Raw genomic sequence first — 26841 nt, forward strand, 5'->3', positions numbered from 1 at the left:
ACCCGGAGTGTGGACCAGCAGCCTGGCAACACCTGAGAGCTTCTAAGAAACTCTTTCTTGGGGGGCGCAGCAAGATGTCCGAATAGGAACAGCTCCAGTCTCCAACTCCCAGCGCAAGCGACACAGAAGACTGGTGATTTCTGCATTTTCAACTGAGGTACTGGGTTCATCTCACCAGGGAGTGCCGGACAATCGGTGCTGGTCAGCTGCTGCAGCCCGACCAGCGAGAGCTGAAGCAGGGCGAGGCATTGCCTCACCTGGGAAGCGCAAGGGGGAAGGGAATCCCTTTTCCTAGCCAGGGGAACTGAGACACACAACACCTGGAAAATCCGGTAACTCCCACCCCAATACTGCGCTTTAAGCAAACGGGCACATCAGGAGATTATATCCCACACCTGGCCGGGAGGGTCCCACGCCCACGGAGCCTCCCTCATTGCTAGCACAGCAGTCTGCGATCTACCGGCAAGGCAGCAGCGAGATGGGGGGCGGGGCGCCCACCATTGCTGAGGCTTAAGTAGGTAAATAAAGCCCTGGGAAGCTTGAACTGGGTGGAGCTCATAGAAGCTCAAGGAAACCTGCCTGTCTCTGTAGACTCCACCTCTGGGGACAGGGCACAGTAAACAACAACAAAAGCAGCAGAAAACTCTGCAGACGCAAACAACTCTGTCTGACAGCTTTGAAGAGAGCAGTGGATTTCCCAACACGGAGGTTGAGATCTGAGAATGGACAGACTGCCTGCTCAAGTGGGTCCCTGACCCCTGAGTAGCCTAACTGGGAGACATCCCCCACTAGGGGCAGTCTGACACCCCACACCTCACAGGGTGGAGTACACCCCTGAGAGGAAGCTTCCAAAGCAAGAATCAGACAGGTACACTCGCTGTTCAGCAATATTCTATCTTCTGCAGCCTCTGCTGCTGATACCCAGGCAAACAGGGTCTGGAGTGGACCTCAAGCAATCTCCAACAGACCTACAGCTGAGGGTCCTGACTGTTAGAAGGAAAACTATCAAACAGGAAGGACACCTACACCAAAACCCCATCAGTACATCACCATCATCAAAGACCAGAGGCAGATAAAACCACAAAGATGGGGAAAAAGCAGGGCACAAAAGCTGGAAATTCAAAAAATAAGAGCACATCTCCCCTGGAAAACGAGCGCAGCTCATCGCGAGCAACGGATCAAAGCTGGACAGAGAATGACTTTGATGAGATGAGAGAAGAAGGCTTCAGTCCATCAAACTTCTCAGAGCTAAAGGAGGAATTACGTACCCAGCGCAAAGAAACTAAAAATCTTGAAAAAAAAGTGGAAGAATTGATAGCTAGAGTAATTAATGCAGAGAAGGTCATAAACGAAATGAAAGACATTAAAACCATGACACAAGAAATACGTGACAAACGCACAAGCTTCAGTAACCGACTCGATCAACTGGAAGAAAGAGTGTCAGCGATTGAGGATCAAATGAATGAAATGAAGCGAGAAGAGAAACCAAAAGAAAAAAGAACAAAAAGAAATGAACAAAGCCTGCAAGAAGTATGGGATTATGTAAAAAGACCAAATCTAGGTCTGATTGGGGTGCCTGAAAGTGACGGGGAAAATGGAACCAAGTTGGAAAACACTCTGCAGGATATCATCCAGGAGAACTTCCCCAACCTAGTAGGGCAGGCCAACATTCAAATCCAGGAAATACAGAGAACGCCACAAAGATACTCCTCGAGAAGAGCAACTCCAAGACACATAATTGCCAGATTCACCAAAGTTGAAATGAAGGAAAAAATCTTAAGGGCAGCCAGAGAGAAAGGTCGGGTTACCCACAAAGGGAAGCCCATCAGACTAACAGCAGATCTCTCAGCAGAAACTCTACAAGCCAGAAGAGAGTGGGGGCCAATATTCAACATTCTTAAAGAAAAGAATTTTCAACCCAGAATTTCATATCCGGCCAAACTAAGTTTCATAAGTGAAGGAGAAATAAAATCATTTACAGATAAGCAAATGCTTAGAGATTTTGTCACCACTAGGCCTGCCTTACAAGAGACCCTGAAGGAAGCACTAAACATGGAAAGGAACAACCGGTACCAGCCATTGCAAAAACATGCCAAAATGTAAAGACCATCGAGGCTAGGAAGAAACTGCATCAACTAACGAGCAAAATAACCAGTTAATATCATAATGGCAGAATCAAGTTCACACATAACAATATTAACCTTAAATGTAAATGGACTAAATGCTCCAATTAAAAGACACAGACTGGCAAACTGGATAAAGAGTCAAGACCCATCAGTCTGCTGTATTCAGGAGACACATCTCACATGCAGAGACATACATAGGCTCAAAATAAAGGGATGGAGGAAGATCTACCAAGCAAAAGGAGAACAAAAAAAAGCAGGGGTTGCAATCCTAGTCTCTGATAAAACAGACTTTAAACCATCAAAGATCAAAAGAGACAAAGAAGGCCATTACATAATGGTAAAGGGATCAATTCAACAGGAAGAGCTAACTATCCTAAATATATATGCACCCAATACAGGAGCACCCAGATTCATAAAGCAAGTCCTTAGAGACTTACAAAGAGACTTAGACTCCCATACAATAATAATGGGAGACTTCAACACTCCACTGTCAACATTAGACAGATCAACGAGAAAGAAAGTTAACAAGGATATCCAGGAATTGAACTCTGCAGCAAGCAGACCTAATAGACATCTACAGAACTCTCCACCCCAAATCAACAGAATATACATTCTTCTCAGCACCACATCGCACTTACTCCAAAATTGACCACATAATTGGAAGTAAAGCACTCCTCAGCAAATGTACAAGAACAGAAATTATAACAAACTGTCTCTCAGACCATAGTGCAATCAAACTAGAACTCAGGACTAAGAAACTCAATCAAAACCGCTCAACTACATGGAAACTGAACAACCTGCTCCTGAATGACTACTGGGTACATAACGAAATGAAGGCAGAAATAAAGATGTTCTTTGAAACCAATGAGAACAAAGATACAACATACCAGAATCTCTGGGACACATTTAAAGCAGTACACACTGTGCTTTAAATGTGAGGGAAATTTATAGCACTAAATGCCGACAAGAGAAAGCAAGAAAGATCTAAAATTGACACTCTAACATCACAATTAAAAGAACTAGAGAAGCAAGAGCAAACACATTCAAAAGCAAGCAGAAGGCAAGAAATAACTAAGATCAGAGCAGAACTGAAGGAGATAGAGACACAAAAAACCCTCCAAAAAATCAATGAATCCAGGAGTTGGTTTTTTGAAAAGATCAACAAAATTGACAGACCGCTAGCAAGACTAATAAAGAAAAAAAGAGAAAAGAATCAAATAGATGCAATAAAAAAATGATAAAGGGGATATCACCACCGACTCCACAGAAATACAAACTACCATCAGAGAATACTATAAACACCTCTACGCAAATAAACTGGAAAATCTAGAAGAAATGGATAATTTCCTGGACACTTACACTCTTCCAAGAATAAACCAGGAAGAAGTTGAATCTCTGAATAGACCAATAGCAGGCTCTGAAATTGAGGCAATAATTAATAGCCTACCAACCAAAAAAAGTCCAGGACCAGATGGATTCACAGCTGAATTCTACCAGAGGTACAAGGAGGAGCTGGTACCATTCCTTCTGAAACTATTCCCATCAATAGAAAAAGAGGAATCCTCCCTAACTCATTTTATGAGGCCAACATCATCCTGATACCAAAGCCTGGCAGAGACACAACAAAAAAAGGGAATTGTAGACCAATATCCCTGATGAACATCGATGCAAAAATCCTCAATAAAATACTGGCAAACCAGATTCAGCAGCACATCAAAAAGCTTATCCACCATGATCAAGTGGGCTTCATCCCTGGGATGCAAGGCTGGTTCAACATACGCAAATCAATAAACATAATCCAGCATATAAACAGAACGAAAGACAAAAACCACATGATTATCTCAATAGATGCAGAAAAGGCTTTTGACAAAATTCAACAGCCCTTCATGCTAAAAACGCTCAATAAATTCACTATTGACGGAACGTACCTCAAAATAATAAGAGCTATTTATGACAAACCCACAGCCAATATCATACTGAATGGGCAAAAACTGGAAAAATTCCCTTTGAAAACTGGCACAAGACAGGGATGCCCTCTCTCACCACTCCTATTCAACATAGTGTTGGAAGTTCTGGCTAGGGCAATCAGGCAAGAGAACGAAATCAAGGGTATTCAGTTAGGAAAAGAAGAAGTCAAATTGTCCCTCTTTGCAGATGACATGACTGTATATTTAGAAAACTCCATTGTCTCAGCCCAAAATCTCCTTAAGCTGATAAGCAACTTCAGCAAAGTCTCAGGATACAAAATTAATGTGCAAAAATCACAAGCATTCTTATACACCAGTAACAGACAAACAGAGAGACAAATCATGAATGAACTTCCATTCACAATTGCTTCAAAGAGAATAAAATACCTAGGAATCCAACTTACAAGGGATGTAAAGGACCTCTTCAAGGAGAACTACAAACCATTGCTCAGTGAAATAAAAGAGGACACAAACAAATGGAAGAACATACCATGCTCATGGATAGGAAGAATCAATATCGTGACAATGGCCATACTGCCCAAGGTAATTTATAGATTCAATGCCATCCCCATCAAGCTACCAACGAGTTTCTTCACAGAATTGGAAAAAACTGCTTTAAAGTTCATATGGAACCAAAAAAGAGCCCGCATGTCCAAGACAATCCTAAGTCAAAAGAACAAAGCTGGAGGCATCACGCTACCTGACTTCAAACTATACTACAAGGCTACAGTAACCAAAACAGCATGGTACTTGTACCAAAACAGAGATATAGACCAATGGAACAGAACAGAGTCCTCAGAAATAATACCACACGTCTACAACCATCTGATCTTTGACAAACCTGAGTGAAACAAGAAATGGGGAAAGGATTCCCTATTTAATAAATGGTGCTGGGAAAATTGGCTAGCCATAAGTAGAAAGCTGAAACTGGATCCTTTCCTTACTCCTTATATGAAAATTAATTCAAGATGGATTACAGACTTAAATGCTAGACCTAACATCATAAAAACCCTAGAGGAAAACCTAGGTAGTACCATTCAGGACATAGGCATGGGCAAAAACTTCATGTCTAAAACACCAAAAGCAATGGCAGCAAAAGCCAAAATTGACAAATGGGATCTCATTAAACTAAAGAGCTTCTGCACAGCAAAAGAAACTACCATCAGAGTGAACAGGCAACCTACAGAATGGGAGAACATTTTTGCAATCTACTCATCTGACAAAGGGCTAATATCCAGAACCTACAAAGAACTCAAACAAATTTACAAGAAAAAAACAAACAACCCCATCAAAAAGTGGGCAAAGGATATGAACAGACATTTCTCAAAAGAAGACATTCATACAGCCAACAGACACATGAAAAAATGCTCATCATCACTGGCCATCAGAGAAATGCAAATCAAAACCACAATGAGATACCATCTCACACCAGTTAGAATGGCGATCATTAAAAAGTCAGGAAACAACAGGTGCTGGAGACGATGTGGAGAAATAGGAACACTTTTACACTGTTGGTGGGACTGTAAACTAGTTCAACCATTATGGAAAACAGTATGGCGATTCCTCAAGGATCTAGAACTAGATGTATCATATGACCCAGCCATCCCATTACTGGGTATATACCCAAAGGATTATAAATCATGCTGCTATAAAGACACATGCACACATATGTTTATTGCGACACTATTCACAATAGCAAAGACTTGGAATCAACCCAAATGTCCATCAGTGACAGACTGGATTAAGAAAATGTGGCACATATACACCTTGGAATACTATGCAGCCATAAAAACGGATGAGTTTGTGTCCTTTGTAGGGACATGGATGCAGCTGGAAATCATCATTCTTAGCAAACTATCACAAGAACAGAAAACCAAACACCGCATGTTCTCACTCATAGGTGGGAACTGAACAATGAGATCACTTAGACTCTGGAAGGGGAACATCACACACCAGGGCCTATCACGGGGAGTGGGGAGGGATTGCATTGGGAGTTATAACTGATGTAAATGACGAGTTGATGGGTGCTGACGAGTTGATGGGTGCAGCACACCAACATGGCACAAGTATACATATGTAACAAACCTGCACGTTATGCACATGTACCCTAGAACTTAAAGTATAATAATAATAAAAAAAAAAACAAAAAAAAGAAACTCTTTCTTAGGGCCCTGCTGATTTGTATGGTCATTATAGGTTGAGAAGCTAGTTTAACTTCAATGGCTTGGGTCTAAAATTCCAAGGTTCTATGATTTATACGTTATCACAAATCAATGATTTGAGCATCTTTTATGGTTAAGGAGCACAGTTACTGTCTTACGTGAAACAGGGACTGGTGACATGGATAAAACAATCAAATGACCCAAATGGAAGACTACCAAAAATTTATTGTATTGGCTTTAAATATACTGGAAACAACCTAAAAGTGAGCTGGAATTATCTCTAATTTCCATGCTCATTAAAAACTAATTGTTACCCAAAGAAGAAGATTAGAAAAGTTAGATGCATAAACACTATATATTTACTACATGAACTATGGGAATGTTCAGTTTAAGGGATTAGGAACACATTGAGAGTGAATAGAACTAATAATAGTGTTAGTGTTTGATAAAGTAAATCTGTATTAAAATCATTATTGGTCATTTAGCACTGACCACATACAAAGGGACAATAGAAAAGAATCTGGTACCTGAGTGTCCTGGTTTTTATTATGCATTTGGGCTGCTTGTTTCCACTGATTTATTAATTGTACCAACATCTTTACGGCATTATCAAGAAGCGTGGGATGGATATCAGTCACTTCACGAACAATAAAATAAACAAATCCTGAAAGAACATCCTCCCGCCAATCTGGAAAATCAAGCATTAGTGCCTGCAGAGTATTGAAAGCCAGAGCACGCAGTTCTTCATCCATATGAATTGTGAGCCTACCAAGAACAAAATTCCATTAGCAAACTTCAATACCTTTCAATTAGTTTTATCATCTAAAACTTAAAACTATGACATTAAAATATATGTCCTCTAGTTGTTTTGTAAGAAATATGAAGATAACAACCAATGTTCACTTTTTCATGCTATATTTAACTTTATGCTAGCTTATAATCTCATTTGTTTAAATTCACATATGAATCTATTCCTATTATTGGTGTTTTTACTATAATCTGAATAAGTTTGATACAAATGACATTAGAATTCCATTTAAAATCCTTTAATCCTTAAAATACTGTATGGTTATCCTATAATCAATCAAAAATTGTATCTAATCATATGATATCTTAGCACTATCTTCACATTTATTTAATCTTTGCTATCACTGGTAAGGACACGATTTATCTCAAATCATTTTTTTTTTTTGAGACGGAGTCTCGTTCTGCCACCCAGGCTGGAGTGCAGTGGCGTGATCTCAGCTCACTGCAAGGGCTGTCTCCTGGGTTCACGTCATTCTCCTGCCTCAGCCTCCCAAGTAGCTGGGAATACAGGTGCCCGCCACCACACCCAGCTAATTTTTTGTATTTTTAGTAGAGATGGAGTTTCACTGTGTTCGCCAGGATGGTCTGGATCTCCTGACCTCATGATCTGTCCGCCTCAGCCTCCCAGAGTGCTGGGATTACAGGCATGAGCCACTGCTCAATCATTCTTTATATGCACTGAAGTTACAGTTAAATATAAGATGGCTGATTGTGAAGAAGAATATACAACAAATGAAGATGGAATCAATGTAATAGAATAATTATTGAAGGTAAGAATGAGAGTAAATTTAGGAGTAATATCATAAATGGTACATGCCTAGAAAAAAAAATAAGGCTGGGCTCAGTGACTCACACCTATAATCCCAGTACTGTGGGAGGCCGGGGCGGGTGGATCACTTGAACCCGGAAGGCAGAGGTTGCCGTGAGCCAAGATTGCACCACTGCACTCCAGCCTGGGCAACAGAGCAGGGCACTATCTCAAAAAAAAAAAAAAAAAAAAAAAAAAGGAAAAAAAAAAAAAGGGTTGACTCAGCATATAAGGTCCTAAAGAGAGTTTAAACAAATTAGGAGACGCTATATACAGTTTGCTTTTAAATACATCAAAATGGGGCTTTGAATATAATTTTAGTTAAGAAGTTTACCAGAACATAAAAGAGAATGATAAATAAGAAATTAAAAAAAAAATGGCTACAGTAGTGGGAGCCACCATTATATAATAATATTATATGAATAAAGAGTTTCTGATTTGGGTCTGAAGAGAATTATGTTAGTAATTGACTACAAAGACAGATGTATCAGAATTAGAAATAGTCTGAATGAATAAGGTAAGTACATAATATTAAATATACAATTACATGCTTGGGAAGCTGGAAAAATGGAGTTATCCAAGACAGAGGTGGAAAGTTGTGCAGTTTAGGAGAAAGGAGATATAAGTATTCACCCTGCTGAACTTAGTTCTAGTCATCACTAAGCCAACTTTCAACTGACAATGAGACTAACGAGATGTATTATAGCTAGACAGACTGAGGAGTAAGCAACAAAGCAGCAGCAGTTCCATCAGCACTTGAGAAATAAACAGGGTCAAATTAAGCATGTCTAGCCCAGTATTCTGTCTCCAATAGTGACATCAGGAGACACAATATGGGAGAAGAGAGTGACAGTCCTCAGTGATGCTGACTTTAAAGGTTATTTCAACATTCCTTAAATCCATGAATATGTAAATATCTATGTTAAACTCCTATCTGTGTGATACAGGGTATACATGTGTGACTTAACTGCTCATTGTACAGAGCAGAATAACAGTAAAGCTTGGTTAATTAAAGGCAGGGGAATTAATTAACTTTCCTTAGGGACAGGATACAGGTCTGCAAATTTACAAAGCATCTTTGTTTTGTTTGCTTGCTTCCTTTATGGTAAAGTAAGTAAGATTTAGACAGCACAATTCCAAATGATATGAAGAAAGGAGAGAACAGAACAGACCCTGGGATCTTCCTTTCCACTGAGGTAAACTATTAGTAAACAAATATCATAGGAGAAAGAAGCGAAGTGAACAGCAAAGCAAATTGTCATTCACTGTTCAGCTGTCTGCTCTTTTACTAAGCTGTCCCATCCCTGGCCCTCATAGTTGCAGTTTCATTCTCGTGGAAAAGATGGGAGATCTACTCTTGTGGATCAACACCCACAAAGATGTAGATGAGTTATGTTGAAATAGGAGGAGTAAGAGCAGAACTGAACAGTAGTTGTTTACTGCTCTCTCAAGGAATAGTGCTATACATAATTAATGTTTCTTATTTCCAATGCTGGCATGAACTCTGTAACTCTGCAATCTAATTCACAAAAAAATTAGGAGACTGTGGGAAGGGAACAAATTTATATAATGCAAAGTAACCCATTTCTTTCACAATCATCACAGGAGACATAAAATCTCTGATCACAACAGGTAATAGTTGAGGATAAGGTAGTGCCAGGGTGTGTGAAAAGCTTCGGAAGTGGAGAAAGGATTGCTGGAACAGTCTATTAATTGTTTATTTATTATGAATTTAACTTACACCGAAGTGATAAATGCCCAGCAACAAGTAAACACCTTTCAACATAGTCAAGTATCGCTGCTCTGCTATAGTCATTGTATTTGTTTTGTCCATCTAGGACAGGGGCTGGCAAACTGTGGCTCAAGGGCTAAATCCAGCCAGATGCTTATTGGAATGCAGTCATGCACACTCTATTGTCTATGGCTGCTTCTGTACTATAATGGCAGAGATGAGTATGTGTTTGCTTGTTTTACTGATACCCAATAGTTGTTCATGCTTTCGTGGTAGATGTGATAATTTAATGCATTCATATAATTTGTAAAGATCAAATAAGTGTAACGAGGATATCTATCACCATAAATACTTGTCTTCTCTTTATGTTAGAAACCTTTACTCTTTTCTAGTTATTTTGAAATGTACAACAGATTATTGTAAACTACAGTCACTGTACTGATCTACTGAACACTAGGTCTTACTTCTATCAAACTGTATAATTGGACCCAGTACAAAGATCATAATGATCTGCAAAACCCTAAAATACTATCTGGTACTTTACAGAAAAATGTGCTGATCTCTTATGTAGGGAATCCCTAACTACATCAGCAAAGCAGGTTTTCAACAGGCTATTGCCTCAACTTAGAATCAGGAGCTAGTATTTAAGTTTGGTTGTCAGGTTATGTACTCATTTTACAGAGCTATGACATGCCTAATAGAAGAGAGAGAGAAACTTGAATGCCACAGTTCTGCCATGGGGGGAAAAAAGCACAAATGAGACCTAATTACCACCAGAGATACTAAAGAAATGACTGTAAGAGTAAACACAATAATTAATTGCCTAACTGGGAATTACCATACACTGATAATGCCCATATGTTAAGGGATAATGTGTTACAGAAATCCCAGGAAAGAATACTACATGGAAAAATAGGGAACTGAAAGATAGGATTTGTGGGGGGAATCTAGAAGAACTTGAGAAGTTAAAAATTAGTGAGGAAAATGTGTTTAATAACAACAAAAAAAGACAAAATAGAAATTTAGAAAGTAAATCAGATAAAGGATTAGAAATGTCTTTATCATCGCCTTTTTAGTGATAACAGTAACAAAGGTATATTAGAAATATAAAGGAGCAGAAGACATAAAACTTAACATAGCAAACAGTAATCCTCATTTACCTTGCTAACAATTCAATGAGGTCAGTTCTGCTCATACCATCAGGAATCAACCTTGGAATTGCAGCAATACAAGTTCTAAACAAATCAATCTTGGGTTTTCTTTCCCCCCTGAAAAATACAATAGGATTTAATAAGAAACATAATACATATGCTAGACAATGAAATCAAACTTGGAAAAATAGCTACAGAAAGTGGGAGCCCTCCCCCAAAGGTTAATGTATTTAATATTAAAAAAATACATATAAATCCTGTAGATAATTATTAGTCTATATATGGACAAAAGAATACAGAAATAATTCAAAAGAAAGCCAGCAAACAAAAAGGTTTTCAGTAACTAGACAAGAAGCATTACAACCATTATTACATAACAAATAGCTAAACAGATTATTTATAATTAATCTTAATATTTAAGATGATTATTTAATATTTAGCCTCCCATAAATATTAAAATAATAAATAATAACATTGATATCATTAAATAACTAAATACTGGTTATTTTGGGGGGCCTACAAAATTAGCCACATCGTTTTTCACTTAATATCCTCCACTAACAAAGGTCTTAGAAACATTCATCTCATATATAGGTGTTTATATTGTTTGTCCTTGTCTTGCATGTGATATATACACATAAATACACATACTTAAAATTTATATGAAATAAAATAAGCCAGGTTTTTGAAAATCCTGGTACCTCTAGAGGCTTAATACAATTTAATTTTACTATATTTTCTTCTAGTTATTCAATACTTTCATTTATTTTAAATGTCTAACCTCTTAATATACTGGTTTTTATTTTGGTCTGTATTTGAAGGTGAGGCCTTTTAAATTTCTTTCATCTAAATTGTTCTTCAGTTGGCCTAATAAAATAATCCTTATGTAGAAAAGAATTTGGATATTCTCAGTGTTCTGGGTTTTATTTTATTTTATTTTATTTTTATTTTTTGAGATGGAGTTTTGCTCTTGTTGCCCAGACTGGAGTGCAACAATGGTGTGATCTCAGCTCACTGTAACCTCCGCCTCCCGGGTTCAGGCGATTCTCCTGCCTCAGCCTCCTGAGTAGCCGGGATTACAGGCACCTGCCACCACGCCCAGCTAATTTTTTGTATTTTTAGTAGAGATGGGGTTTCACCATGTTGGTCAGGCTGGTTTTGAACTCCTGACCTCAGGTGATACATCTGCCTCAGCCTCCCAAATTACTGGGATTACAGGCATGAGTCACCACACGCAGCCTTGGGTATTTGTTATAGTGGCAATGGACTCACTAATCCTTTTAGAGATTTCATATGGCCAGTCCTCTTTTTACATGGTTTCAAAATGCAAGAATTTCAGTTACCATACTTTAGGTAAATAATACCAGTCCCCAAAAAGGCAGCTGAAATTTAAGCTACCATATGTTAAGTAATGGCATAAATAAACTTTGCTTTGGCTCTTTGGTCCATAAAGCACACTGCACATCATAATCACTGTCATTTCCATCAAGGCTGTCGGTGATTGGTCAAGGTGCATCTGTTATTCAGTTCATACACAGACAGCAAAGTGTGCAATGGTGTTGCCTCCTGGTCTCCCAGGATAACTCACATGACATGTTACAAAAATAGATAATCAAAAGAGGGTATTGGCTAACAAAGAGGAAGTACCACAAAGAAAGAAAAAGTAACATCACTGTGTAGTGTGTTCTTATAATTTTATGTTGCTTTGGCACCCATTTTAAATGTTTGATTTTCTCATACCAGAAAAAGGGTGCAGTCACCCTTGAAACAGTTTCCAGTTCTACATCCCACTCCATCCCCCAGTTCTTTAATGTGGTTGATTCAGGTATCTGTCTTACACAACTTCTTCCTGGTAATCACCTCCCTATGGATACTTAGATGCAGCCTACTTGACTGGCCCCACTGACCTGCGTACCCCACATGGACTATGCAGATGTGCTCCAGTGACCACCTCTCAGGTACAGCATGACCTCCTGAACTCATGCCTGCTTGCTTTCAATCCACCAATTAGAATTACCCCTAGGTAACTGTTTGGATAACACGCTCAACCCAAAAAAGTCATCGGCCCATGGGCCTCTTTCTCTCTCTCTACATATGCTTCCTGACCTCCGTGAGCGTGGCCTCCACATGTGCAGTGTCCCCCACCCACGTGTAAGTAATAAAATCCTTATTGCTATCTTGTTTTTCTCCTAGTCACTGAGAGGGTGCTCTCTATCTCAAAGATCCTAAATTAAAGCACACTGAAATAGAAGAGAAAGTTAATGGAGTTACAGAAGAAATATGCTATATAGGTATCAGAGGAACTGGGTGAAAGCACACTAACTGACTAAATGAGGGAAGTGGTTGTGATGAAAAACAAGATTTCCCACAGGAAGTAACATTGGCAAAAAAATTCACATTAAAGAAACTCTCAGAGATATTAGCATATAGTAGTACATAATAATTGTATATTAAATAAATTTAGAGATTAAATATCAAATTTGGTATTCTAAGACCTATAATGCAAACATTAATATCCAAAAGAATCTCCTCCCTTACAGAGAATATGTAGATGTTTTCTAGCAAATAAAATAAGTTACTGCCATAACATACAGTTTCCTGAGGAGGAAGTCCCTAACAAGAAAAAAAGATGCTGAGATGACAAATAATGACAAGGCCCTAGGGGTGGGGTGGGATGAGGTACTGTTTCTAAAAAAACTACTCATGCTATTCCTCTCTATATCACCCCTTAGTTCCTAGGAGTCAAAAATAATCAGAGTTCAGATTTTCAGGATTTTTTTTTTTTTTTAACTAGGGCTTTGGCAGTAAAAGTATTTATTTGATGTAATAAACCAATCACGCCCACATACATCCGGGGTACCTAGGATTCATATTTGCTCACGGAGTAAGTGTAGGGCCTTGTCATTGACAACACACCAGACTGGGATCCAGAGTGAGTTTTGCTATCTATACCAGTTTGACAGCACTTTAAAGAATAAAACTGAGTGCATGGAAGGAATCACTGTATTGAAAACTGCAGCAGATGGAAACATGGAAGAACTCCAAAGACAAAGTAAGGAGACAGGTAAGCAAGAACCACCCGTACTGTCTTAGAAAAACTGAAATAGCAATGAAGGCAAATAATTTACTACATACGTAATCATGTCTTCAGGCTCCTTGTTAGACATCTGCACACTGGTCATACACATTGGTCTCCCAACTTCTTTGTCCAAATGTCTGAGGATGCTATCTAATGCTTTTCTTACTTGAGGATAGTAAACTGACATTCCTAGGGGAAAAAACTTCACAGTTATAAAATATCTGAAATTAGATAAAGAATACTTACTTTCTATAGTAAAAGCCTAATAATCTTTAAGTGATAGCTTACTGTTGCCACAAAACGGGTTTCAACTGTGACATATCTCCCTGATGATCAGCTTCAGCATATTTGACTAATTGGAGAAAGTATGTGAAAATTATGCAGGGGACTAAAATTAAGTTGAAGAAAGGACAGAATGCAGTGAATAGGATCCTGTGATAAAATAAAGATTTAACTGGAAAACTCTTAACATGAAGACTCATGACTATTATTAAAAAAACGTATTCACTGTGGGCTGAATGTAGTGACTCACATCTCTAATCCCAGCACTTTGGGAGGTTGAGGCAAGTGGAATCACTTGGGGTCAGAAGTTCAAGACCAGCCTGGCCAATGTGGCAAAACCCCATCTCTACTAAAAATACAAAAATTAGCCAGGCGTGGCGGTGCACGCCTGTGGTCCCAGCTATTCGGGAGGCTGAGGCATGAGAATCACTTGTACTTGGGAGGTGGAGCTTACAGTGAGCCAAGATTGTGCCAATGCCCTCCGGCCAGGGCAACACAGTGAGACTCTATCTCAAAAAAGTAAATAAACAAATAAAAGAAGTATTCATTTTGTACAGCTGTATATACTGGAAAAACTGTATTAGGCAAATTTATATACATTTTAGATTTGATCAGACTTTTATAAAAGAATATGAAACTGTATTACAAAGCAACTTATTTAACTTCAGTTAAACTAACCTATGACTTTTGCTTCTTCATCTGTCAAGGTTTTATTGAGAAAAATTTTCTTTACACGAAGAGTATTTCCTGAGGGAAGAATAACTCCTGTTGTTGGCATGGGTGGTTCGCCATCTTTCTGCTGCAAACTGTCTGCTATTACAAGGAAGACTCTGAGGCCTATGTTCATTCTCTTCAAAGGAAAAAAAATTCAAAAGGAAGAGATGAGTGTCATAAATTACCCTTTTTGCATGTTAGAAATATTTCATCAGTAACATCAGAGTGCGGGGGGCTGGAAGGAAGGAAGATAGAAGGAACACTAACCTTTCTGTCCAACATTTTTAACCAGCCGAAGCATTAGAGTTTGCTTTAATATCAAATCCCCAAATGCCACTCACTTACTTCTGAGGATAACTGGCTTCCTTACTGTCTCTAAGGCTTATAGCAATCCTCTTCCTCAACTCTCCTATCCTCTTATGGTCCCGTCCCCTCCCCTTTCTAGGAAAATGACTTGTCTTCTACTTCACGGAAAGAAAAAAAAAATCATCAACTTTCTTCAATCTCTCTTTACAAATCACACTAATTTACTTATACCTGGACCTCTTCTCCCTCCCTTTTGCTCTTGGTATAGTGAGGGAGTGACAGTCTTCCTAGTTGTTGGAATCTCATCTGTTCTTGCATGTTTGGAAACATTATAGCACCAATTACATCTTTTCTTTCTTGCATCTTCAACATTTTCCTTTCAACTGAGTATATCCCATTTCTCTTAAGTATACTTGCTATCTTAATGGAATAAACTTTCCCCAAATACTTCCCTGAAGCCATTCTCACTCATCAGTGACCATATTGCTGAAAACAGCAGGCCTATTTATAGCATGCTAGTTGATTTTCCAGCAACATGGACAAGGTCAAGTACCCATTCTCTCCTGAAACACTCCCTTCCTTTGGTATCTACGTTCCACTGCTGGCTGTGTCATCTTTATCTGCATTTCAGGTTTGGCCTCCTTTACCTGGGTATTAAATGTTAGACTGCTTCAAGGCAAGGTTCTCCTAGGCTGCCTTCTCCTATCATTATTTATTACCTCCCAAAGCAACTGCATATACTTACATGACTTCAATTACCACCCATACCAGATCACCCACAAATTCTAAGCCTGGCCTCTCTCTGAACTCAGATCCTCAGACCCATCTGACATCTCTTACTTGCATGCCTCTACCTGGATGCCTCAGATTAGACATGTTCAAACCAAATGCATGACTTTGCCCCAGATTTGATTCCTTCTCAATGTTTCTTTTCTCAGTGAATGCTCCTCTATCTGCACCACTACGATCTAAGCCCGAGCTGTCATTATCTTTGATCTACACCAGTGGTCTCTCAAGTGGGGTACACATATCCCAGTGGGTGTGCAAGGTAGCTCAATGGAATATGGGAAGAAAATAAAGCTCTTATTTATATATATTTTTTATCTAAGTAAGATTAAAATTTTAAGCTTCACTCATCTTTATATACGACATAGTACTGGTGCCCTCCCTTGGTCTAAGTATCACAAAGTCAGTCACATGTCACATAGTCAAAGATGACACCTTGAAAGCAGCAGAAAAACTCCACAATGTAGTCGAGTTGACAGAGGTAGCTTCACTTATACATTCTTTCAGTGTCTTGCAATTTGCATGTATTTGATTAAATGGGCTAATGGATAATTTTATCTATGTTTAACTAAACTAGCTCTTACAAAAGTTCTTGAAAAGAAAATACGGATTTAAGATAATCCTAACAAAGTAAACCTAATAAATAACAATCACCACGCCCACACACACAAAAAAACCCAGAACTGATTTTTTTTTTACTCCTAGTATGAGAACTTCAGTAAGAAAAAAAACTTACTTTCAGAAATAAATTTATTCAATGGGGTGAATATTTTCTTAAAATGGATGTTCAAGAAAATATCTTTTGTTTCATAATTTTTGTTGCTGGAAACCATTTTTGTTGGTAGAAACCAAAAAAATATATAAATAAAAGCTTTATTTTCTTCCCGAATTCCAGTGAACTACCTTCTACACCCACTGGGATACATGTACCCCCAACATGTTAAGTATGTCAGCTATACAAACAATTGTGTTTGCTCACTTTCAAAATCTGGAAATAGTTATTAAACTATCTTAAAAATATTACAAATGAAAAGCTGCATTATCTTTCCAACTCATTGTTAACTACATAAACACATATCTTAGGATTTGACTACACATATCTAGGATCAAGATCATAATTTAAAATAAATAAGAAAAAAGAAAACAGATAACACCTATTTTGCCTTTTTATATTCTCAAATGTAATTAGATTCCAATAAAGAATTTATGAAATATTTTGAAAAACCCTGAAAATCTAACGTCTAAAGAATGAATTAGAGTTTACTATGAATAATGAGACCATGGAAGCAGGATATAACAATCACTTTTTTAATGTTGACTTTTTTTTGGCAGGGGGGGGAACAAATTTTTGCTTTTTCTATAACACCTAGAACATTGCCTGGCACATTTCAGGTGCTCAATAAATGTTGAATGAATGAGATTTATTGAAGAACACATTAAATACAAACAATGTGAAGCAAAACAAACAAACAAACAAAAAAAACCTAAGCACGTTATAACTACCAGGAGCCAGCTGAGCTGACTAACCTGACAAAATTTTCCTTTATTTATTTTTATTTTTATTTTTTGAGACAGAGTTTTGCTCTTGTTGCCCAGGCTGGAGTGCAATGGCACAATCTTGGCTCACTGCAACCTCCACCTCCCAGCTTCAAGCGATTCTCCTGCCTCAGCCTCCCTAGTAGCTGGGATTGCAGGCATGTACCACCATGCCCGGCTAATTTTGTATTTTAGTAGAGACGGGGTTGATCAGGCTGGTCTCGAACTCCCGACCTCAGGTGATCCGCCTGTCTCGGCCTCCCAAAGTGCTGGGATTACAGGCATAAGCCACCACGTCCGGCCTCTTTATTTTCTACCACACTTAAACACTATTATTTGCACTCCAGCCTGGGCGACAAGAGCAAAACTCTGTCTCAAAAAAAAAAAAACCTATTATTAAATCATTTGGCCAGCTATTAGAAAGGTTAAGTAACTTGTCCTGAATCACAGCTACTATTAGAAGTAGAGTTGGGATTTGAATCTAAGAGTTCTGATTCCAGAAATCATGCTCTTAAAAAAAAAAAAGTATAGGATTTTACATTATTACATTATAATTTTTTTTTACCTCTGGATTAATGGTGAAAGTTTTAGTAGATTTTCCAACACTGAGAAGATCAAATATTATTTCTTTCATTGCAAAATCCAAGCGTTCCTTAAAAAAAAAAAAAAAAAAATCCTTATAACTTTCCACTATGTGTTAGGCATCACGCTAAGAATTATAAATATAACATACAATGACAACAACACAGGTTTGTGCCCTAAAAAAGTTCATACTTGAACAGAAGAAAAATACACTGAATTAAGGTCAAAATACATGATTATATTATTTAATTACCAAATAATTTGTTTAATACCCAAACCAACAGAATAAAAGTTTTAAACATTCATTCACCAAAATCATATTAAATTCAGAGTGAAAGAATTCCTAGGATGACAATGAAAGGAAGTCCCAAGACAATAGCCACGCAGCAGGCCTAGAGAGCAGTGAGTTCATATTGGGTCAGGAAGAATGGGGCTCTAGGAAGGAAATCTCCCAGGGGGTAAAAAAGTTAACTAACAAGATTAACCGATGTTTGAAAGGAGTTTTATAATTCTGGTGGAGTGCTGGAGGAAGGTAACTAATTCAAGGGAGTGGGTACAATTCTGGAAAAAAAGAACAGATGCAACCTAATGTCGCAAGTTTTCTGAACACTTGATCTAAAGCACAATTTGCTTTTATCAATCTTACTGATACTGTTATACTTATCCGATTATCATTACTTTTGTACTCTAGTAAATAACAATGTACTAATTGTTTAAATATTCTTTATTTCCTCACTGTCAAAAACAATTGTATTATGGATCATCTAGATTGCTACAGTTTCAGTTGAAAGGGAATAAAATTAATATTCTGGAATCATAGCATTTTCCCATGTTGAGGAGGTAACCTTACCTATGTTTCTCCAAGGTGGATGTCCCAAAAGGAAATGTAACCAAAACCTTGTATTGGCTCATTAACACTCATTTAATCCCCCTCTAATAATCCTTCCTTTACTGCAAAGGCTAGAAAGCTAAACTTGTACTTCTCAGGATCCCATATAACAAAAAACTTGAGGATATAATTCAAACCCTGCCAAGTGATATAATCATGTGAGTCTGTTTGGGAACTGGGATATGTAAAGAGGAGGAGGAAGACAGGGAGAAATGAATCTATTTTACTGGTGAGGACCTTAGCAGATGCTGCATGATTCTGAAGCATACCCACATGTGGTGACTTCCTTGTCTGGTGGCTGTTTCATTTTGGCCAAGGTGGCAGCTTCCTCTTTGTCGTTCAGACTAGAATTCGTTTCTTCAGCCCTACTATAAATTCTCTGAGCTATCTATATTCCTTTCAAGATCCCTTTGGGTTTAACTACCTACAGTGGATTCTATTATCAGTACCTAAGAACTGAGATTAATGTAGACTATGAAAATAGTTTTCTAAGAAATCCTTCAAGATACTCAGGAAGTAATTAGTAAATGCACTAAGATTAGGATTATGAGATATGTTGTTTATCCCTCTTCAATTAAAAGTGCTTCCACCTTGCAAGGCTGGTTCAACACACGCAAATCAATAAACGTAATCCAGCATATAAACAGAACGAAAGACAAAAACCACATGATTATCTCAATAGATGCAGAAAAGGCTTTTGACAAAATTCAACAGCCCTTCATGCTAAAAACTCTCAACAAATTCACTATTGATGGAATGCATCTCAAAATAGTAAGAGCTATTTATGACAAACCCACAGCCAATATCATACTGAATGGGCAAAAACTGGAAAAATTCCCTTTGAAAACTGGCACAAGACAGGGATGCTGTCTCTCACCATTCCTATTCAACATAGTGTTGGAAGTTCTGGCTAGGGCAATCAGGCAAGAGAACGAAATCAAGGGTATTCAGTTAGGAAAAGAAGTCAAATTGTCCCTGTTTGCAGATGACATGACTGTATATTTAGAAAACCCCATTGTCTCAGCCCAAAATCTCCTTAAGCTGATAAGCAACTTCAGCAAAGTCTCAGGATACAAAATTAATGTGCAAAAATCACAAGCATTCTTATACACCAGTAACAGACAAACACAGAGCCAAATCATGAATGAACTTCCATTCACAATTGCTTCAAACAGAATAAAATACCTAGGAATCCAACTTACAAGGGATGTAAAGGACCTCTTCAAGGAGAACTACAAACCACTGCTCAGTGAAATCAAAGAGGACACAAACAAATGGAAGAACATACCATGCTCATGGATAGGAAGAATCAATATCGTGAAAATGGCCATACTGCCCAAGGTTATTTATAGATTCAATGCCATCCCCATTAAGCTACCAATTACTTTCTTTACAGAATTGGAAAAATCTGCTTTAAAGTTCATATGGAACCAAAAAAGAGCCTGCATTGCCAAGAGAAACCTAAGTCAAAAGCACAAAGCTGGAGGCATCATGCTACCTGACTTCAAACTATACTATAAGGCTACAGTAACCAAAATAGCATGGTACTGGTATCAAAACAGAGATATAGACCAATGGAACAGAACAGAGCCCTAAGAAATAATACCACAGATCTACAGCCATCTGATCTTTGACAAACCTGAGAGAAACAAGAAATGGGGAAAGGATTCCCTATTTAATAAATGGTGCTGGGAAATTTGGCTAGCCATAAGTAGAAAGTTGAAACTGGATCCTTTCCTTACTCCTTATATGAAAATTAATTCAAGATGGATTGGTGACTTAAATGTTAGACCTAAAACCATAAAATCCCTAGAAGAAAACCTAGGTAATACCATTCAGGACATAGGCATGGGCAAGGACTTCATGTCTAAAACACCAAAAGCAATGGCAGCAAAAGCCAAAATTGACAAATGGGATCTCATTAAACTAAAGAGCTTCTGCACAGCAAAAGAAACTACCATCAGAGTGAACAGGCAACCTACAGAATGGGAGAAAATTTTTGCAATCTACTCATCTGACAAAGGGCTAATATCCAGAACCTACAAAGAACTCAAACAAATTTACAAGAAAAAAACGAACAACCCCATCAAAAAGTGGGCAAAGGATATGAACAGACATTTCTCAAAAGAAGACATTCATACAGCCAACAGACACATGAAAAAATGCTCATCGTCACTGGCCATCAGAGAAATGCAAATCAAAACCACAATGAGATACCATCTCACACCAGTTAGAATGGCGATCATTAAAAAGTCAGGAAACAACAGGTGCTGGAGAGGATGTGGAGAAATAGGAACACTTTTACACTGTTGGTGGGATTGTAAACTAGTTCAACCATTATGGAAAACAGTATGGCGATTCCTTAAGGATCTAGAACTAGAAAAACCATACGACCCAGCCATCCCATTACTGGGTATATACCCAAAGGATTATAAATCATGCTGCTATAAAGACACATGCACACATATGTTTATTGCGACACTATTCACAATAGCAAAGACTTGGAATCAACCCAAATGTCCATCAGTGACAGACTGGATTAAGAAAATGTGGCATATATACACCATGGAATACTATGCAGCCATAAAAAAGGATGAGTTCGTGTCCTTTGTAGGGACATGGATGCAGCTGGAAACCATCATTCTCAGCAAACTTTCACAAGAACAGAAAACCAAACACCGCATGTTCTCACTCATAGGTGGGAACTGAACAATGAGATCACTTAGACATGGGAAGGGGAACATCACACACCAGGGCCTATTATGGGGAGGGGGGGAGGGGGGAGGGATGGCATTGGGAGTTATACCTGATGTAAATGACGAGTTGGTGGGTGCGGCACACCAACATGGCACATGTATACGTAACAAACCTGCACGTTGTGCACATGTACCCTAGAACTTAAAGGATAATAATAAAAGAAAAAAAAAAGTGCTTCCACTTGTGGGTTTTCTTTCTATCTACAAGTGTGTAGATTAATGAAATAAACTTATTCAATGTTGTGTTATGTTTTTAGATGCACAAAAAATTTCAAAGCTCCAAGTGATTACAATAGATTACTCTAACAATTTACATACATACATACTATGAGGTGAAGCACTCACCTGAGCAATGAACTGAATAATCTTCACAAATATGTTGAGAGGTGTGTCACGAGGAACCACACTTCGTGAGCCTTTTGGAAAAAGTGCTGACACTATGCTCATAAGACGACTACAGGGAAAAAGATCTAGTCATAATGAGATCACGACATCAACAGCATATTAGCAAAAAGTTCTTCCTATTCTTCATAATATATTGACAGAATTCATATTTCACCCACAAAGTATAATGTTTACTAAAATTCCCAATAGTGTGTTTTTTTAAAAACAAGAATTTATTTTTAATGCACTTTAAAGCAAAGATGCTCACCTTTGAGTTACAGTGTTGCTTTCACATTTTATTCTAATTACATAAACCCACAATAATCTATACAAAGATTCCAGTGCAACTCGAGACATTTTAGGATCTTTATTCTGTTTGAAAACAAAAGAGAATAAAAATAAATTTATTAAAATATTTGCAATCACTTAAGAGTAAACATATTCTCTGCCAACAACTAAAAGCCCATCTTTTTTGTATTCAGTCTAAAATAGGTTTAAATACACAGGTACGTATTTGGCACAGGGTAAGTATATGGCTCGAAAGTAACCATAAATGTGGAAATTGAGTCATTTCTTATACTTTCAAAAGAAAATACTAAAATTTTATTTACTAAATTTTACTTAGTAAATAAAATTATAGTAGTATTTCTAAGAATTCTAAAATTATACACACAAACTTACTTGATGATAAACAGTTCACACTCCAATACTGACATAACGACTGAAAAAGGATCATTCATTTTTGGCATAATTCATTTGTAGCCCATATACAGTTAAAATTTGGAACACCAAATGGTATTATAGTCATTTGCATTTACGAAATAATGCAGAATATTATGAAGTGTATATCCTTACGAGTGAATAGTGAGTTAAGAGCACGAACTCTAAAACTGGGAAAAACAGGGACTAAATCCAAGCTCCATCCTTGGGCATTGTTATATTATTCGGAGTCACAATTTCCTCATCTCTAAAATGGAGAAAATAGGGTACCTACCTCAGAGGTAAAGTTAGTATCTGTAAAGCACTTGGAAGAGTACCTGGCATGTATTAAACGTTCATTGACTATTAAGTGTTATAATTTTTATTTAGAATGAGGACATTATTTAAATTATTATTATTTAGAATCAGTCATTCCATTTCAATTACAATTTGATCAGCGAACTCTTTCTTCATTCTAGCTGTTGTAAGAAATAAAGTCCTCAAATGACCAATAAAGCAATGAGATTTAATTGTAAATTTTGAAATGTAGCTAATAATCTCCTTTTGTCACAGAGAAACTATACATCCATTGATTAGTTTTAGATGTACTAATTGTTGTGAATTTACATTTTAGATTTTCACATCTATTTGGATAAAGATTTGACATAATTAAAAATGGAGAATCAGTTACTGTGCTGATTAGACTCTCAGTATCAATCCCTCTCTCCACTGCCAGATCCATAATGATCCCAAATTTCCAATATACTCCCCCAGTAATTTCCAATTATGTTTGCTACTAATGTAACTAAAGTAACATATAATGTATACTACAAATATAACAACCAAGCATTCTGTAGTAATGTCTTTAAGAAAACATAATTTTCTTTTCTATCATTTAAATCTAAGATATCACATGTCAAAATAGTTCAGCCAGGAGTTAGGAAGGTAGAGAGAAATGAATAGGCAGAGCATGAAGGATTTTTAGGGCAGCGAAAATACGCTGCATGATACTATAATGGTAGATACATGTCATTATACATTTGTCCAAACCCATAAATGTACAACACACCAAGAGCAAACTCTAATGTAAGCTGTGGGCTTTGTGTGATAAAGATGTGTCAATGTATGTTTACCAGTTTTAACAAATGTATCACTCTGAAGGGGGATGCTGCTTATGGGGGAAGCTAGGTATGAGGTGGGTAGGGAAATTTACCCACGGGAAATCTCGGTACCCTCCTCTCAATTTTTCTGTGAACCTAAAACTGCTCTAAAAAAATAAAGTCTTAAATAAGTCCCATTAGTTTTTAGGTACACATGACATAACACTTTCATACTGTTAAACTGTAATTTCAAAATATTATTAAAAATAATACATTAAAAATATTTAAGTCCTATTCTACATAAAAACTGTTACCATATGAATTATTAAATATAAAAGTATTTGGATTATCTTAAGTGATGAGGTCTCTGGCATGAAAAAACTTGATTTTCAAACAAAGCTGGCATTCACACAATGATAAAACAGCAAGGTGAGAAGTGATAAAAATCAATTATTATTTTTTCAGCTGCTACAATGCTGCTATATGTCTGAATAATAAAATCATCCTAAATTTATCTGAGCTTTAAACAAAGATATTCAATCTAATTTGAATAATTATACAAATAAAAATCTAATGAACTTAATATAAAACAAAATTTTGGTATGTCAGTAATATATAGTCTTTGACCACCATCATTTTAATGTTTCTTCCTTTTTTTCTACTGTGAACTAAAAAAATGATTTGTTTAAAACCCAAACCAGTAAAGCCACACATGGTGGTGCAAGCCTGTAGTCTCAGCTTGAACCCAGGAGTTGGGAGTGTAGCCTGGGTTAGTAAGCCTCTCTCTCTGAAAAAATTAAAACAAACAAACAAAAAAAACCCCAAATCAATAGGATAAAGTTTTAAAAATTAATTTGTCAATATTGTATTCCATTAACTTAAAGAGTATACTTGGTTTGTAACACAAAGGATAAATGCGCGAGGGGATGAATACCCATTCTCCATGATGTGCTTACTTCACATTGCATGCCTGTATCAAAACATCTCATGTATTCCATAAATATAAATACCTACTATGTACCCACAAAAATTAAAAATAAAAACAACAACAAACTACATTCAAAAATCTGAGCTACTATCCCTTAATTTCACTGGAAATTTTTAAAACATTTTCATTTATAGCAGCTAGAAAATGTTTGTTAAATAGAATATTTTAAAATTAGGAATTTTGGTGAAGAATCAGCATTCAGTATCAGTTCTATTTCTTAAATTCAACTTCTTGAGGCTACACTGATATTAAACCCTCTGAAGAATATTTCTGCTGTGTGCTACTCTTCTCTTAAAATATTAGAAGCAGGTTGGAATAAATACATTAGACATGCAATGCAACGATGGGAAAAGGAAAAACAAATGCCACGCTTAAAGGAAATAAAGCAGTATTTTACTTTGTAATGTTTACACAACTCACCTGGAGTGTTTCTATTTGTTTTCTGATACTGTTGTTAGATGGCATCTAAATAAAGCAATGTGAGACAGCAAACATAAACATGAGATGCAGCACATGCATGTTAGATGAAAATAAGCACAAAACAAGATAGCTCTTCACCAAGGTCTCTATTTAGAAGAAATTTGAAATGTCCAAGACAGTGGCCAAAAACACTAAGTAAAAAAAATTTCACGATTTGGGCATCATGTGAGATACACCTATAATATTCCAACTAAGAGAAAACAAAGTTTTAACTCCCTAATTTTTCTTAGAATTTTTCTTAAAGCACTGTATTTCAGTTCAAACAACTTTAAATTTTTAAATGAAAATAAGTATAGATTGTTGAAAAAAACTCCAAATTATTTTCCTATGATATCTACTCTTATTATTTACCTATCTCTCTTAATAATTCTCCAGAAACTTTAAACAATCACTTTTCACACAAGCACCTAAATTGATATAGATATGGGAATGGGAGACTACCAAATTCTGCTTGGGACAAAAATTAAAGATTTAACTTTTCAGTGAAAATAATGTTGACACTGTGTCACAAGCTATTTATGGGCATATAGGGATAAAGCTCATTTTTCATGGTCATCAACTTTAAAACCTGGTATGATAATTTTTTAAAACTGTGTAATATCATAAGGTGTCTTGAACTTCATCATATTTATTCTTATGATTCTAGAGAATAATGCCTTTTTAATATCCTCAAATTATTGCTAACATGTTTTCTTAAAATATTCAGTGCTTATATCCAACAACATTCCTTATACTACATTCAGAAGTAACATGGTGGACCAGAAGAGCAAGAGCTATGGAACTATGTGAATATGGACACAAATCCATGCTGGCTCCCGAAACATGGGTTACTTGTTTGTCTTCTTTCAGCCTCATGTACAGTAAAAATCAAATGAGATTCTGTACTTAGAGGATGCAGCATCCTAAAAAGTAATAAAAACCAGTCATAAGAAGTATTGGTCTAGGCTGGGCACAGTGGTTCACACCTGTAATCCTAGCACTTTGGGAGGCTGAGGCAGGGGGATAACTTGAGGTCAGGAGTTTGAGACCAGCCTGGCCAATATGGTGAAATCTCATCTCTACTAAAAATACAAAAATCAGCAGGGGGTGGTGGCAGACGCCTGTAATCCCAGCTACTCAGCAGGGTGAGGCAGGAGAATTAATTGAGTCCAGGAGGTGAAGGTTGCAGTGAGCCGAGATTATGCCACTGCACTACTGCCTGGGTAACAGAGTGAGACTTCATCTCAAAAAGAAAAAAAAAAAAAAAAGGTATAGATCTAATAAAAGGAAATTGTTTTAGGCTTTTAGTATCAAGAGATTAAATGGATCTCAAAATAATTTAGGTAACGCCTTTATCTTGGATCAATTTTCCCTATACATAAAATAAATAACTGTTACAACAGATAACTAGCATAGCTTTTCCTTCAAGGCTCAACTCCTTACCTCAACTACGCAGAGCAGCCACATTATCTAAGACTTAATAAACATGAGCCAATTCATAAAATTTCTGCTGAATAGAGCCTTAATG

General features: G+C 37.1%; 1 protein-coding gene across 21 annotated transcripts in view; it reads right to left on the bottom strand.

Annotated features, from left to right (window-relative positions):
• Positions 1-26841, bottom strand: part of FRYL (FRY like transcription coactivator) — a 286763-nt gene that overhangs the window by 89077 nt on the left and 170845 nt on the right. For 12 of the 21 annotated variants that reach the window (XR_013417845.1, XM_078003383.1, XM_078003377.1 and 9 more), the window contains 8 exons: positions 25275-25319; positions 22336-22439; positions 22029-22137; positions 18022-18108; positions 14793-14964; positions 13889-14021; positions 10763-10870; positions 6783-7020 (listed from right to left, as the gene is read on the bottom strand). Coding sequence is in view for 20 of the 21 variants with exons in the window: in XM_078003383.1 (XP_077859509.1) it covers positions 6783-7020; positions 10763-10870; positions 13889-14021; positions 14793-14964; positions 18022-18108; positions 22029-22137; positions 22336-22439; positions 25275-25319 (996 nt within the window). In the remaining variant the exon portion in view is untranslated. The remainder of the gene's footprint in view (positions 1-6782; positions 7021-10762; positions 10871-13888; positions 14022-14792; positions 14965-18021; positions 18109-22028; positions 22138-22335; positions 22440-25274; positions 25320-26841) is intronic. The other 9 variants (XM_078003390.1, XM_078003384.1, XM_078003386.1 and 6 more) reach the window with 1 other exon arrangement.

This window comes from Macaca mulatta, chromosome 5, assembly GCF_049350105.2.
Source record: "Macaca mulatta isolate MMU2019108-1 chromosome 5, T2T-MMU8v2.0, whole genome shotgun sequence".
NCBI classification, from domain to species: domain Eukaryota; kingdom Metazoa; phylum Chordata; class Mammalia; order Primates; family Cercopithecidae; genus Macaca; species Macaca mulatta.